General features: G+C 42.7%; 1 protein-coding gene across 2 annotated transcripts; it reads right to left on the minus strand.

The window, feature by feature from the left end:
- Positions 1-1,349: 1,349 nt before the first annotated feature.
- FAS (Fas cell surface death receptor) lies at positions 1,350-15,840 on the minus strand. 2 transcript variants are annotated; one of them, XM_030031611.2, is made up of 9 exons: positions 15,709-15,840; positions 7,794-7,959; positions 7,088-7,222; positions 4,957-5,068; positions 4,412-4,476; positions 3,970-4,041; positions 3,758-3,831; positions 3,244-3,268; positions 1,350-2,421 (listed from the first exon to the last, which is right to left on the minus strand). In XM_030031611.2, the coding sequence occupies exons 1-9, from the start codon at positions 15,736-15,738 to the stop codon at positions 2,006-2,008; spliced, it is 1,095 nt and encodes a 364-aa protein (XP_029887471.1). In that variant the 5' UTR covers positions 15,739-15,840; the 3' UTR covers positions 1,350-2,005. The 2 variants fall into 2 exon arrangements, with proteins under 2 accessions (XP_029887471.1, XP_029887472.1); XM_030031612.2 differs by lacking the exon at positions 3,970-4,041.
- Between the last annotated feature and the right edge of the window lie 989 nt (positions 15,841-16,829).

A 16,829-nucleotide genomic window follows, 5' to 3' on the forward strand; every position in this document is an offset into this window, starting at 1 on the left:
AGGAAAGATGGCATAGCCACCACCACTGCCATGCTGCTTTTCTGAAAGGCAGACATTTTATTCTCCTATATATGTGGAGCCTAGCCAAAACATGGCAATGAGCAACACACTGTCACAGCACGTCAGATCTGTACACAGATAGCACAGACACAAGTCATTTATACAATGCTATGCCTTAATCAGTCCATAGGTGCACAACTCCGGTGCATGGCTATTAAACCATCCAGCTACAGCAGCCTCAAGGTTTTCCTTTGAAAAGCATCACAGTGTGGCAATTTTGGCAGTATAGTAGTGGTAAGCTGATTGATTAGATGCTTAGAAAATGCAGAAAGGTTAGAGGCTCCAAAGTGGGGTGGAAGGTTTTACTGATCACTTAACATCTATGTGGTGCTTGAGACCTGGGGAAGAACTGCACAGCCTAAATTGGGCCTGGGCTTAGCAACAAAACATGCCATGTGTCCTTCAGACCTTCAACGGGTCAAGTCTATGAAAGGCTTAAAGTTTTTGAAGCTGATCTAAGCCCCGCCTTTCCTTTCAGACTCCTGCTTAATGCCATACACAGATTTCTAGCTGTTTTCAAGGGCCACACTGCCCTCCCAGACACCTCACTTCTAGCAACGTGACCTTTTGGAGCAACCCCGCACAGCTGTGGGTGCCTGGCACCCTGCTGCCAGACCTGCCCTGCTCTTTCCACACCGCTGGGGCCAGGTGGCAGCAATTGGAACCTAGCCCACACAGGGCTGGGAGGTGGCAACAAGCCCAGGCAGGTCTCCTCGTGTTTTGCCTGAGTCTTGACACTGGCTGGAGAGTCTGTCTAGGGAACTGATGGCAGAGCTAGAGAAGAAGGTTACCCTGCTTACTGCATGACCTGGAAAAATCAAACCTTTCCACTGAAGTTTCCTCTTCTGTTGAAAGATTTTGTGAGACTTTGCATAAACAGGTGTGTGAGTGGGAAAAGCCTTGCTGCAAAGCAGCCAGTGCTACTGGTCCTTTGAATTTAGGACCTGAGCCCTGTGATGGAAGAAAGGTAAGGTGGTTTTTTTTTTTCAGGAGAGTGATCTCCCTTTTTGCGATTTACTAACCTGAGTAAAAGAAAACCTAAACATGACATCTATAGGTTGCATGATAAGAACAAAAGACAGAAGTCATGCACTATGTGCATTAGTTTTTTTTAAGGACAATGATGTTTTCATTGTATCGGTTCCTGCATTAGAAAAGCTAGTGTTGCACACTTGCTTGTGAGGACTTAATAGCTTCTGCAGGTTGCCTTCCAAAAATCATGGTTCTGCTGTGCTGCTTCAGCTCCTGCTTCTTTGAAGGGTTTTAACATTAGAAAAGGCTTGCAATCATTGCGGAGAACAAGGGAAATAATAATTTTTACTTAGCACTGGGAGCTTTTGCATAGAAAACTTGCACATATATACACACACACAAAACTCTGTATACACACAAAGGTGCTTTTATACAAGAGAGAAATCCCATTTATAACAGAGTAGAACTTAATTACACAGCAACACCTATATTCAAAATCAATTAGGTATATATTATATATATTTTTGTTGTTGTTGTTCAAGTCTTCTTCCCGGTACACTTCATAGACTCTTAACACCAGAGTTTTCACTTTGAAAAATGCAACATCCCACAATTTTAATGTATGTAAAACACTACATTGATTAAGTAATGCAGGACCATACATATAGACTAAACCTTTTCTTCAAATAATGACTACTTTCTTCTTGTAGTGAATCCTATAGCTGGACTCTTATATGGTACCTTTTCGTAAATGAGCCATAAAACTTCTCTTCCCACTTAACAACCAAAAAAAAAGCTAAAACTTTTTTTAAAGGAAAGATACTGCTACAAAAATCATAATTATTCCTTGTTCATATTAAAACTTCTTTGAATCAGTCAGAACTGCCAATGAAAATGGCATTTAAAAGCTTTGTTATTTATATTATTCTAAAAATACTAGTTCGGTCAGAAATAAGTTTCAAATGACTCTGTGCTATGTCTCTTCCAAACTACCAGAATAGGTTTTACTTAGCTCAGCACTACCATTGTAAGAGTTTCTACATTCCTGAGTGCAGGTTTTGCTTTGCTCAGTGTCATCATTGTAAGACTGTCCCCCTTCCTGACAGCTGGAAACAGCTGCCTTCAGTTTTTCCTCAATTTTATCAGCTGCAGTGCACATTTTAAAGTCTCTCAGACTGCTTATTAGGGTTCCATAGGCTCCTTTTATCCCATGCCTTTGATACCAGACTTGAAACAGCTTAATCTTCTGTTCAGATGTATCGCTAAAATAATCCCGAACAGTTTGATCTATGACAGGTTCTGGTACTTTGTGATTACGAACAAATGTCTTGACTTCTTGGAGCGTCATCTCCTCCACAATACCAGCAACATGGCTGCTCAGGTCAACATCTAGAAGCATAAAAGGAAATTAATGCTCTTGGCACTTTTATCTTACTGGTTTTTATCACCTGTCCTCAGAGTTGATACTTTTCCTATCCAAAATAGATTAAGTTTCAGGTATTCATGACTCAGTATGTTTTATGTGTGATTTTTTTTTTACAATATATAGTGGGTCTGCTTCCACATGTTCCTACCAAATGCTAGGTAATTCAAGTATTTGGGGTTGCATCCATATTGCTTTCTACCACTTGAAATAGAATCTCAGTTCCCTCTGTAACCTACTCTGTCCTCTATCATTAAAGTCTGGTCATCCCTCCGGTACCTGTTTTGCTCAAAATAATGTTGGGAAAGGTCCTGGAACAGGACAGGTCTTTTGTTGTGATACAGCCTTGGAGCTTATGGTCTTTTGCTATTGTGTGTTACTACTGTGGATTTGCCCTTGAACGTAAGGTAGGTTTGTGTTTCTGTGATCCCACTGCTGGGTGTGGGACTACTCCATTATCATAATTATCCATGATTCTAGAAACCCAGCTTGCTGCCTGCTAGTGTCTGTACCACATGCAGAACAGAAATTCACCTGTTGTGTCAACTAGTAATTGCTTCCTATATGACAGAAATTCCTCCTGAGGCAAAACTTTCACGATACCACTAAATGCCTTAATAAGCACAACATGAACTGGCATTTCTTTAATAAGTGTTCACTGTTGTGCTAGAATGACAGTTCTAGGCAGTGGCAAAGTCTACACAAAAATACCCTTTTTCTAGTGTAGGTTTTACAGGTCTATATTTTTTTTCCTTCTGCTGAATTTTGAGAAAGTACTTGTCTCTTACCTGTGTATATGAGAGGTACATTCTCCTGAAAAGAGAAGCAAGACAGAAATGAGTAGAAAAAAGTATTGTAAAATACCAACCTTGTATAACGGGATAAACACATTTCATGACACTTGACTTCTGTAATTTTCATTTAGTTTTCTCCATGATTCCCCTGTTTTAAGAGTGAGGGAATTGGACTGGACAGACAGACTTCTTTTGACTTGGGTAAGCTTGGGGAATCACTTCACAATTGATACTGCCAAAAAAGTATGCATGGGGACAGGTACCCTGGGTCAGTGGAGGCCTGATGATTTATGAAGTTTTGATCTTGGTCACGTAACTTAGGAAACATGTCAACAAATCCTGAAGATACGAGGTATCTCTTCTCCCCAGAGTCCTCATGGTGAAATTTACTTTGTTAATGTCATAGAAGAGAGGCACGCACTTGCTTGGGAAGTCCCAGTGTAATTTAAATGGAACAATGTTCCTTGCATGAAGCTCAGTTTTTTGTGATCCAAGCAACAATACTTACATAAGAAGCCTCTGCTTTCGGGACTACTTCACCTAGGTTCTCCTTGCTAGTACGACCCTTCTGTTTTCTCCTGTCTGAAACCAAAAAGCATTTTTAAAATCCAGGACAGTGTATCACTCCTCTGGACTCCAATAATATAAAATTACACCTGATGAAGCAGCTGAGTATCTTATTCAGAGTATGACAGGAATAAGGAGTAGGGAATCACTTACACCAGAATGTTGCTCCAGCTATTGCTAGTAGTGCTAACGCAATTATCAAAGCAATGGCCAACCATGATGATCCTGTTTATGTTGGAACATTGGAAACATTACATGAAAGTTAAGTCAAGAAATGCAATACAGCTTCACACTAAATTTTAAACAAGATTGTGTCAGATAATAAAAGCCTTTTCATTGTCTCCTAATGGCAGAAGCTACCTCTGTTAAAGTCTTACCTATCGTGAGTCTCCCCTAGAAAAGGAGTAATAGTTCCTACATCTGCACAGTGATCAAGGGAAAAGAGCAATCATGCTCTGCAGTTCAGTACAGGGCCAGTAGATACGATGCCCTTAGCTGTCAGGAATCACTACAGGCCATTGTGTAGGACAGTGCAATTGCAATAGCCACTAAAAATACAGCAGATGCTAGACCATGCTAAATTTTAAAACAGTACCTTTCGTTCCACACACAGTGTTTGAAGTTGAAGTACATTGTTTTTCAATTACGCCACTTTCACATCTGCAGAAAACATGAACAAAAATTATTATGGGATTTGTTTCTCTCTTTATAAACTCTGTCAAGAGAGCAAATCAAAATCTTCTAACATTTTTTTATCAGCTAAATATTTCATATATCAAGATGTTGGAGTTTGGAATTTAATAGGTATGAAAATGGTATAGAAAGGTATGAGAGTGGAAAAAGGTGTGGAATGGTTTTCTAGATGTAACAGATCACACAAAGACAACAGGAAAGCTCAGATACTTCATTACATTTTTTGAAAAGTATATACAGATGTGGTGGATGTATACAAGTTTTTCTGCATGCCTTTGGAAAGCCTGCATGGATGCAAGTTAAGTTGACTGAGCTAAGTCAGCTCAACAAGCTAAGTGCAAAGGAAAACTAGTATGTTTTCCCTCAGGTTATACATTACCTTAGCCTCTGTCTTGAAACTGTCTGGAAATAAAAATTTCATATTTAAGGATGAAGGCATAAACTTACGTGGTACATGGATCGCAATGCCTACATGGCACAGAAGAATTGCAAAAATAGTCCTTTGCACAGGTGCATTCTGTGTTCTGTGCTGGGGTACAGTTTTTTGCAACCTCCAAACCTAAAATAAATTTCTTAAAGTTTGTTAGTTTGAAAAAGTAGGCCTTAAAAGTAAGTCTCTGCTCACATGCTCTTGTCCTGAGACTTACGTGCTTCTAGCTCTACCACTGCTGGCACTGGTGAGGCTTAATTTTAAGAACAACATCGCTTTTACAAGGAGCCCTGCTCCTGGAGTACTGGAAATATGGAGATGACAAAGAGACCTCTGCTGGCCAAGGGCTCAAACAACTGATCATGCCATAAAGTACTTGCTAGGAGAGGAGTCATTTGGCACTGCCAGATGTTGTCAGCTTCTTTTTCCTATTCAGAAGTGTAAGGCCAGAAGGAAACTCGGAAGATCACATAGCCCATCTCCCTGCTTGATGTCAGAGACGGGGTCTTTACTCTCCCCACAGACAACAAGTTTTATCTCTTCTTGAGGACCTCCAGTGGTGAGGAATTCCACTGTCTCTTTTCAGCTAACATATTCCCTGCTTAAGTATCAAAACAAGTGAATTAATTTTCTCCTATACTCAGTGTATATGATGAAGCTATCTCCATCTATGAAATATTATTTCTGCATTAAAAATTACTGTAAGTATCTACCTACTATGAAAGCTATTTTCATAGGCATATAGGAGGAATAGAAGTGAATTTTTGAGTTACCACATTCAGTGCCCTGCTGTAATGGGAAACCCTGTTATCTTTCAAAATTTGATGAAGCTCTACTGTGAAACCAGTGCTGAAGCCATTCATGGAAATATTAAACATGAATGATGCCAAGAATGGTTCTTGTGGAACTTCAGTGGTAATTTTCCTCCTGCCTAATATTTTCTACTGACTTCTCTTCAACTACATTATTGTCCATGGGATAATGTGACTAGTCATCCCATTACCCTTTTTTTCCCATTCAGTTTAACTAATAGTTTCCTTTGTGGTACTGTACAAAATACTGAATTGTTTTGTTGTACTCAACTTCATTACCTATCAAAAAATGCTTATTATAGTAGCTAATGAGTGGAAAATTTTCTATGCATGCAGAGGTGTTGCAGGAAGGGAAAGTACTAAAGATTGATAGTCCAGCAGGTGATCTGAGTACAACCAAATCGGAGTTAAGAGCTGTTTCTCCATTCACCAAACTCGATTTTGGATACAAGGAATGCAGAACTATCATTCTGTAAACCCAAGTATACTAGAACTACAGGACACCTGGTGGAACTTGTAGGATATCAGTTTAATGGATGTAAGAAGAAAATAAAAAAATCTATGATGGGTATTCATGCAACAGGTAGTGAATTTCTGGAACCTGGTGTCTCCCAGCAGGTTCGTGCACAAAGGACTCATAAATAGATACTAAAATGACTAGGTAGAGATGTACCTTCTAATATCCTTTCCCACAACTGTGGATGCTGGTAGACTTTGCAGGGGACAGACCACAGAAAGTAGATGGTTTTGTGTTTTCTCTAAATAGCATCTCTTGCCTCCACTGCTGAATGCAGAATATTGGGGTAGGCAGACCACTGGTCTGACCCAGTAGGACATGCCTCATAGTCTCATAATTTGACCCTATATCCCACACAGCATCTTGAATGCATGAAAGACATCACTCTATCAGCTCTAGCAATTTTAAATAATATTATTAATGACATGAAAGACTACAAAAGGAACCATTGGGAATTCTCCCATCCCTGCTTCTTACAACACCCTTCTTTTAAATAGAGGGTGAAGAAGAGAGAGTGCTTTTCTTCCTTGACTCTAACCAGCTTGTATAAGGTCTGCTTTGCAAGGACTGCTTTGGCTGAGCAAAGGCAGATATAAGGAGAAATAATGGACCAACATAGCTTGTTCTTCTTTCTACTTTGTGCTTGATGAAAGGGAACTGGAGGATAAACTTATGACTTTGTTACAAATCCTTTCATGTACTACCACTAAAAAACTTTAATCTGCATGCTACCCACTATTCAGGGATTGTGGAGAATTTTCAGTCAAATCCTGTATCAAAAAAGAGTCACTGCTAGAGTTCCTATTTCTATAGACATACCGAATATGCTGTCACATGAATGGCATCTCAAACACTTGTCCAAATCATTGACATGATCCATGTACTCCTTTCCATTTTTACATGCAACACAGTGTTTGCTAATATCTGTTGGGCAGCTGGTATTTTTAACAAAACCTGTACAGACAGAAAAACAAGAATTAAGATTTGCAATACCTTTGGACAGAAGCCATCAGCTCTAAGACCTATGTCAGACTTTTCTTTTTAATCTGTAATACTTTTTGATTTACAAATATGGACAAAATCTATATTCTTTACACATACGTATATGGTCTTCAGGAATGTAGTATACATAAGATCTAATTATCCCCCCCTCTTCCTCCAATTTAGGACTCAAGGAGAATGGTACATGCAAAATCGGAAAACCCATGAATATATGGAGTCTTGTAGGCAAAAGCCTGTGCTTGCACTTTTTTAACCTCTTTGAAAGATGTGTATGTAGTTCTTGGCTCTTTTGTGATAAGCATGTTATGCAAGAACTACTATCTATAGTGAAAAATTATTGGAGTTTGAAGCTCAAGAAATACTTAAGTGTCTGATGTCCTGTAATAGAAAGATACAGCTAGAATGAAGCATTGCGTCCAGGAAATCACAGCATACTGCTTAGCTATCCCAGTAGAAAGCAATTGTGCATGTTGTTGTTTCCACTCTTAATGACTTTTCAACACAGTCTTAAAATGATACTCACCACGTTCACATTTCTTGCAACACTGAACACCTAAATTGTACTCATCCAGGTTACACTTAATTTCCCTCTTAGCAATGATCCTCCTTGTAATTAATTTATTGTACGGTCTGTGTATTAGAGCTTCTGTATCATTTTTGCACTGTGTTTCAATAATTAAGACAACCACCTAGGAGAGAAAAACAGCAAGTTATAAAAAAAAAAAAAAACCTGTCAAGGACTGTAGGTGTGTTTTACTACTGGCACAGAGTTAAATCAGTGCAGTTACTCTATTGCTAAATGTATTGATATTCACCCCGTTACTAAAGTTGTTCATTACTTCAGAAGAGTTAATAGACAAAGAGGACACATATTAGATTTAATGCTATCAACCCTGCCGCTACAGGTACTGATCATTTGAACATTAATGCTTTAGAACAGGCCCATACATCTGAGTTGTAACAGATGACCTCATATGACAAATTATAGTGCAAAGCAAAGGAACTCTCATTATTTTCCGGAAGAGCTTTCTCTGCCTCAGATTACTGTGCCTAAATCTGCCCTTTCTTAGTCAGTAATAATAATCTTCCATACAGATCTTCCTAAATTCAAATTATATCTTTCTTAATTTCTTGCCATCCTACTGTTGCTTGCAAACTGAACAGTGTTAATGCATCTTTGAAGAAAAAAAAAAAAATCTAATGTTTTAATCTTGGCCAAAAATACCTGATTTATAAAATGATCTTGTTCTCAGTTTGTTTTCCAATTCAATTGTTTTTCTTCTTAGTAGATGATGCCTATATATTCTGGAAAGATGTATCACTCTCCTTTCAAATTAGTTTACACCCTGATCAATTTCTTTGAATGCACTGTCAAGTTAAATTGCATAGCGCTTGCTTTTTTATTTTTTTCCTGCTAGTAGTAACATTACTAGCTGTCACTGTCCTGCCTCTTTTCATGGTAATAAGAAAGCACTGTGGACCGAAGGCCAAACCATTCTTTTTTTTCTGTGTTAGGAGTAAGGCAAGAAAATGAGAAGGGTAGATCTGCTATAGTTTGCTGCCTTCTTGGCAATGGTTTGTGGGGAATTCTGTATATACTTTGCATGCACTAAGTGTGAGATGTCTATATAATGGAACTATGTAATGCTTGTTGGCTGGAGAACTAGATTCCTTCCTAGAAATATTATTGTGCAGGACAGCCTGCCTCTACTTAACCCAGTTTCTGTGGATAGTCTGGAGTGGTTTGAACATTTCCATGAGTTATTTTACTTATGTGTTACTACCTGTGTGGAGCTGTAACAGAAAAAAATTAAGACAGCTCTTGTCTTGAAGAGTGTGAAGTCTTAACATCTAAGCTGAGCTCTAAATTCGCTGTTCTTGCTCCTCTTTAATTAAAACATTGTTTTGTACTTTACAAAAGACTTGAGTATACACTGTGAGGGATACTGAGGAAGGGGGGGAAATTTATGCCTGGGAAGAAATGGAGCAATTCTATTGTCCTTGGCAAAATGAAAGAGCAGGCCAAGTTGTGAAGGAGAGGGACGGCAGGGTACCTTTCTCGGAAAGGAGATTAGTGGGGAATGAGGTGCAATATAAAGAAACTGCCAAATCCTCATACCAATGGCGCACTTCATGGACTAAAAGTCCAAAGGACTGATCACCGATTGACTCACATTTTAAATCAGCATGCAAAACATCTTGACTAGAATAATTTATTTTTAATTTTGTCCTGGATATTTGAAAGAGGTTAATTCTGAATGGTTGGTTATCTTTGAATACTTTTGAATTGCATCTTGATACAAATTTGAGTGTATCTGTTAATGCTAATAACAAGGGACATATGTATTTAAAGAATTCTGTAATAATTTGAGGACTGGTTATATTTATTGTTACACTTCCCCCCCCCGCCAGAGGGTGATATTTAATGGCTGATCAATTCAATCTTGATGATTTTGTGTGAAACTGCTTGGATGCTGACCGAAACTTTAGTTAGATGCAGAAAACTCTTTAATTATCTTAAATATTAACTTACTGAAAAATGGGTTTGGATTTCAAACTGGGCTCTCAAATGAAGTGTTATCTGTGGCTAATTAATTGAAGTAACCAATATGACCAGTCTGCTGACTTCTACAAGTAGCCACTTCTTTTGATCCTCCAGTCTGTTCAGAGATGGGAAGGTGAAAAGCATTTTCTTTCCTTAGCAGCCATCTGTTTTAAAATGTATACAACATTAGTTACTAGACTGAAATTAAGAAGGCCTTTCTTTGCACCTGGAGGAGAAGCTTCAGCTGCTAAAAAAGCAGTTTAGCACTTCAGAAACTGTAGGTACAGATGCTCAGCCACTCACTTCCCCAGTTCAGCACTCTGACTCTCTTCCTTTGCTGCCAAAGCTTTGAGGGTGCTCTTCTCCGAATCCCAGCGTAATGATGTTAAAAGGCTAAAGTTAGCATAAGGCCTTACCAGAAGCTGTCAAATGGATGTGCCAAATTAGCGTGATTTGTTTTCCTTTTGCCTGGGAGAACTGTCTTACTAAAAACTGGGATAGCAAGTTTGATTGAAAAATAACTACTAAAATGTAGTCGGGGACGTGTGTCCGGTCTAGTTTGGCTTTCCCCGAAGCAGGGTGAAGACCTGTACCTCCACCGCTCCTCTGTGGCTCCTCCGTCACGTGCTGGACCGGGCTGAGGGAGGGGACGGTCACAGGACGACGCCGGGGGACGTGCGTTGTTGCCCCGGCTCTCGGAGCGGGAGGATGGTGACGGCCTGACCCGGCCAGCCGGCCGCGAGGCCTCGGCCAGCAGAAGGGTCGGGAAGCGAGGCAGTCGCCGGGGCGGGGAGGCCCTGAGGCGGCACGGTAGATCTTTGGTCGCCCCAGGAGAGCTGATGGCGCCAGAAGGCTTCCAGTCCTGAAGGCAGGCGCCGCGGCTGGGGCACGTGGCGGGCCAACGCAAATGCCGCTCGTGGCGAGAGCAAGTTGGTGGGGCGGCGACTCCTCCATCTCCCCGCGCTGACGCTGACGGAGGAACCGTGACTCGGGCTGCTCCCGGCTGCGCTTGAGGCTTGAGCACCACCGCAGCCGATGCTCTGGCTAACCTGCCCCGGCTCCCGCCGCCTCGCCTGCCCTCACAGCCGCACCTGGAGAAACTCTGCACCCACAGGGACACCCTGCATCCCGATTTCGGCACCCAGATCTCCCCTTTTTAGACCGGAGAAGTCGAGCTGCTTTTTTTTTTTTTTTTTTTTGGGGGGGGGGGGGGGAGGGAAAGACCCTGGGCAACAGTAAAGAGAAGAGGGAGAGAGAAGATTACCACAGCCCTAACACACCCACAAACGGTGCCTGGGCACAGCAGGGAAACTGAACAGCACTGGTGAAGCACAGAGCACACACAAAGGAAGAAAACGTCCAGAGCGTAGTGCAGAAAATGAGATATAATGAAAGAAGGAAACATCTTTCTAAATGACTAACAGTAACACTTAGCTGATTTTTTTGTGTGTGCGTGTTTACTGGATGCCTGCAATCACAGTGTGTGTGCAGACACAGCCTTCCCGCACGTGAACAAACCTCTCCACCTCCTGCTTACGCTTTTATACAAATGAGCTATGCTGATACAGTGGGGGGGGGGACAGAAATATAATGCTTTTTGATGGAAGCCCTCCACTGTCGCTCACGGTGATGAACTTCCTGGTACACTTACGAGAAGTGGGGATCACTTCTCAGAATTTGAGATTTAAGCAGCACCAAACACCTACATCAGTTCTGCTCACGGGGACGTTTTACACTGCCTTCCCGTACAAGAAATAATGAGAAAACTGTGGAGATTTTTCAAAGCAACACCCTAATTTTTTCAAACTTTTTTTCTCCTCCTGGATTTGCACCCTCTTAAAAGCAATGCATTTGCTATATAAAAATTTTGGTGTGTCTTATAGGAGGAAAAAAAAAAGTCAATAGTCATTTAGCTTCTTGTGCACACCTTAATTGCTTTCCTTGTCACTGAGCAGTGAGCGCTAATAGTGGAAAGGAAGCACTTTAGGGGCTTTTACATAGGCAGGGGTGCTAGGTGCTTTTTTATGATGTGTACTTTCAAACAGTGGCTGTATGTTTTCAGGCTAAAATGACTCACCAGAGGCTCTCTTTTATCTTTCTCATCTTAAGCCTAACAAATAGTTGTCATCTCAACTGAAGGCTTAGATTCAACTAAGCAGTCAATAGGAATAAAATCAGGGATATCTAACCTTAGCAGAATCCATAAAAATTATCACAAGCCCAAATTTTTTAGTTTCTCTCCTTTTGCATTGCCCAGGCATTTAAGAAAGCTTTCCACCTCCTCCCTCTCCTTCACTCCTACAGAGTCCTCCAAAATGCTTTCACCAACAGGCATCTGCTAAGGAGACTTATAAAACCTATTTTCATCTGTGTTCCCAAGGCAGAGTGACATGAACTTTAGTTTCTTTGAAAACTCATGTCATTTTGAGATTCTCAGGCTTCCAATCCTTCCTGCATCAGAGTATTCTTTGCAACGGGTCCACTTCCTTCAACTGAAAAGTTTCAGCAGCCCTACCTTATGGGGATGTAACCTCAGCTTTGGAAGTGTGTGAACATGTTATTTGCATACAGGATTTTTTAAAGCTTTACAACTTTTAACGCTGAGAAAAAAATTGTCTCTGCTTTCTCCTGTTATCTTTATAATACATTTTAGCAAACCACTTCTCCCATTTCTTATCCATAGATGCTTATAGATGAGAAGGCTGATGCCTTCAGAACTTGGTGGCCTTTTTCTTCCACTCCACATTTGTTACATGGGGCAACATGCATGAGCTCATCGGGGGCTTTCTAAGTGTTTAAAAAAAAGGGGGGGGGGGGGGGGGATTTTTCTTGCTTTTTTGCCTAGTGGGAGCTGAGAAAAACTTTAACTCATTTTCTGAGTTTTGATTTGCTTCTGGTACTTTTTACAAATGGTTGCTAGAGTTACATCCATTCAATAGAGTTTTCTATGTAATTCATCTCCCTTGCATTAACCCTGTCAGGATGGCTTTTTCAAAGATTAAGTAATTTCACACTGCTTGTTAAGAGGATTCTCTACTCCAATTCTTTTACTATGGTAAGTAATTTCTGCTTCCAATACCTCCAGTATAATTTTTCCCCCATCTCTTCCCCCCACCCCCCCAAGGCAGAAGTTGATAGTTAGCACCAAAATAACCACTAAAAATAGTATTTTGCGTTCTAAAATCTTTTATGAGAAGGACAAAAAGAATCCAGGTCCATTTTCTGAAGCCCAGCAATGGGAGCTGGTATTTCCCTACAACGAGAAGCATCCTGAGCTGCTTAAATTTCAAGTGAGCTGTATGTGTTCAGTGCCTGTGAGAGTAAGAAGTTTCAGTTGCTGTCCAGTGTTTTAAAACAGTTGCTGTCCAAATTCAATCCATTACTATTTCACATCTCAGCTGGCTCACATGCAAATTATTGTAATATATTGGGGGGTGGGGGTTGTATGGTTGGTCATTTTGTTTGGGGGTTTTTTTTGTTTGTTTTTTAGGAGTACTGTACTAGTGAACACCTAATAAATACCATACAGTTTGGGAGAGTTGGAGCAATATTAACAGCTCCCACCTCACTTTGATGATGTTGTGGCTAAGGATGAATAAGAGCTGGACGGCATAGAAATTTAGCAACTCTTTCCCCTTTTGCTTTTGTAACACAATACAGTTTTATTGTTGGCACTTTCTCTTTGTTCAGTGAGTTGCTTCAAAGATAAAGGCAGTTAATTGTGGAAATGTGAGCAGACAAATGTTTCCAGAATTGGGGTCCTTATAGTTTTCACTTGTCTTGGGTCATCCCATGACTTTATGGCTGTTTACACATATACATTTAAATGTGTGCATTAGTTGCCTGGGAAATGAGAAAGAAGGGTCAGCATGGCAACATAGGATGTTTTCAAAGGTATGTCTTCTAAATTTCCAGAAAACTGCCTGCTCTGTAGTCACATCAGACAATTACAAAATATTTAGGTAACACTTCACTCTCTTAAGATGGCCTATTAGTTTAGAGTGTGCATCTGAGTAGTATGTGGTTTTGCGGCTTGTTTTACACAGTAAAGTTAGATGTTTTCTAACTACGTAGGCCACTGCTATTTCGCATGACTATCCCTACAACTGCTTCTACTTTAGTGCAACACGGAGCTCCTTGCAAAATTGAGGTGTCATTCAATAAACTACTTTCATGTTCTAGTTTAATCAAAGCAGTATGTCAAATACTGCCCAAGTTTACTGATTTACGAATAGTGGAACAACATGCTAATAAAAAAAAAGCCCTAATTTTTTAAAAACAGAAAGTATGTGGGAGTGCTATAGTCTAAGGGGTACTGAAATTTGTAAACAAGTGCAAAATAGGAGTAGAAATTCTATTTATTCTCTGGGAGCAGTGTGATAAGAGAAAGTATTTTTTAATCTTAATTTATATTCTGAATAATTCCAAGATACTGAGCTAGACTAACATTTCTGCCAGTTGTTTGCTGCTCCTGTACAGGAATAGATAGTACACACTTCTGCCAGCAGATGAACACCCTTCTTTGTATTTAACTATGCTCCGGTGCTTTGTGCAGGGGCATGGATATAACCCTCTGAATCACTTTAAATAGTGTACTACCTCCTATATAAACCAGATCAGAATTTTAGTAGTTTTTACCTTAACACCTGATTTTAACCTGCCAAACCTCAAAGCAAACTGCATTCATTAGCACTGTAACTACACTGTGAAGACATTTTGAATGTGAACTCCTATTTTCTCCGAAATAGGTGAGAATTGGGGTTGGGGAAGCAATGTATATTGCATCCACGCTTCCAGGCGGGTCACGGCTCTACCACGCAGCAGGGCTTACTGCCGCCTGCCTAATCCGCACTATCCTACCTCTGGGCTCTCAGGGCAGGGCTGCCTCGGGGCAGCTGTGCCAGCGTGTAGACAGAGCCAGTGCATCTGCCCCTGCCTAGGTCCCCTGCCCAGGAGCTTGTTGCCACGACAGCTCTTTGGCCTAATGTACCTGTAGCAGTGGAGATCCCTGTGCTGCAGACACTGAAACACTTCCTTACCTTCCTTGTTGGCAGTAGCCCTTCAAAATGACTGTTTGTGACGGTAGCTTTACTGATGACAGTTAGACACATGACCTAAGCTTTGAAGCTGCAGAGGCTCGTACTGTGCATAGGGGATGATTAAGGCAAGTAAGGAAGGCCCTGCCCTACTACTTCCAGTAAACGCTGCACTTCATGCCACCAGACTCAGACTATTGCTCTAGCTTTTCCTGGGTCACTGTCGGTAGTGGTTCAAAACTCCTCTGCCACAGGTATTGCCTTTTATGTTGCCTTACCAGATCACTTTGTTACAGATCCCTGAGGTGCAGCGCAAGTTGGCTTTCACTAACGGGGTCTTTGCCCGGGCAGATACCCAGCCACAGACCTAACCATCCTGTCTACGCACGGATGCTGAACCTGCCTCGCCAGCGCCTCTGGCCGGGTCTGGGTGGCTGCGGACCGAGGCCGACACCAGCTGTCCCTGGGTCGCCCCCAGCTATGGCACACGACCTGGTGTCCCTGACAGCCACCTGCATCCATCCCCCCTATTCTTTCCTTCCGCTTTTCCACAAGGCCCGCTTCCCTTCACCTGGCACCGCACCCTAAGAAGGGACTGTAAACTCATAAAGTGCCTGAACTTGAAGGTGGCAGTGTTTTAAAGGGAGACAAAAAAAAAAAAAAAATTGCCTAAATGAATTACCTGAAATCTCGGGAAAAAAAAGTTCGCCGAGGCCGGCGGCGACCCGAAACCAGGCAGCGCTTCTGGCTCCGCCTGCCGCAGCGCCCCGCGTCCCCGCCCGGCTCCGGCTGTCCCCGGCCGCGCTGGCCCCGCCGCCGCCCGCCCCGCTCGCCCACCCGCTCGGGCAGACACTTACGAGAAGCAGGGGAAGGAGTCCCCGGGCCATGCCGCCGCTGCCCAGCGCCGTCCCGCACCCTCCGGCAAAGCGAAAGCGGCCCGACCCGCCGCGGCCGCCGGCAGCCTGCACCCTGCCCGCGCCCGGCTCCTCCCATGTTGGTAAACACGGGGCGGGCCCGGCCCCGGCCCCGGCCCCGTCCCCGTCCCGGCGCGGCGCCGCGGGGGGCCCGCGGAGGGGCCGGCAGCGGGCAGGGCCGCCCCTTCCCCGCCCCGCGGCTTCGGGAGCCGGCGTCGGGCGGGGGCTTCCGCCCCCGAATGACCCCGCAGGCACGGGACGGGCGGCCCCCCGCTCTCCGCGCTGAGCTCCGCTCTGCGGAAGGGAGGCAAGGGCACGCCGGCTGCCTTTGGGTGTCCACGCTCCCCACGGGGGATCCTAAGTCTTTGGGCTGTACGGGCGTGGGTGCACCCGCTTGGCAGGTTGAGAATGCCAGGCGCGGGCCCGAGGTGATGAAGCACGGTGCCAGCAGACTTTGGGCTGGGCATGAGGCGTTTGCTTCGTGCACTTCAGCTGCTGGGTGGAGCAATTGCCTCCCCACCGAGGGCAGAAACTCCACAACTCGGCAGCTGTGGTGAGGACGGGTTTGGGGCAGGGAGTCCTGAATCCGTAGGGGTGGAGCAGTCATTCCGAATAGGCTAAATTCACTGCAGCAGAAGATGCTGCCTTTTGCCGCCCTATCGAAAGGATTGCTCCAGCCTGTGACCTCTATTTCGTGGCTATTTCCAGTCACTCCTTGTGTTTTTCCTGTAAGCTTTCAGTGGTTTGAAATGCTGGTAGTCTGACCTCCTTTGTAGCGTTAGAAATAGGGTGATGGTGTCAGTTATCAATACGTGTTTTGATCTTTCAGGTTTTGACACGATGCCGTTGCCTTGGGAAGACCATGGTCGCAACTGAGCTGGCGTTTTCATTTTAAACACCATTTTTCAGTGGTTTATGACTCAGATTTTCAGAAACCCTTCAGATTTTCTGCGTGTATGGCTCTTAGCTGCCATACTGATGAGCTGGGTTCATAACATCATCAAAAAATAGCTGCTGTTTTAAATATTTCAGCCTTTTTAACCACTTCCGGATAAAACAAAATG

Source organism: Aquila chrysaetos, chromosome 11 (genome assembly GCF_900496995.4).
Source record: "Aquila chrysaetos chrysaetos chromosome 11, bAquChr1.4, whole genome shotgun sequence".
Lineage (NCBI taxonomy): Eukaryota > Metazoa > Chordata > Aves > Accipitriformes > Accipitridae > Aquila > Aquila chrysaetos.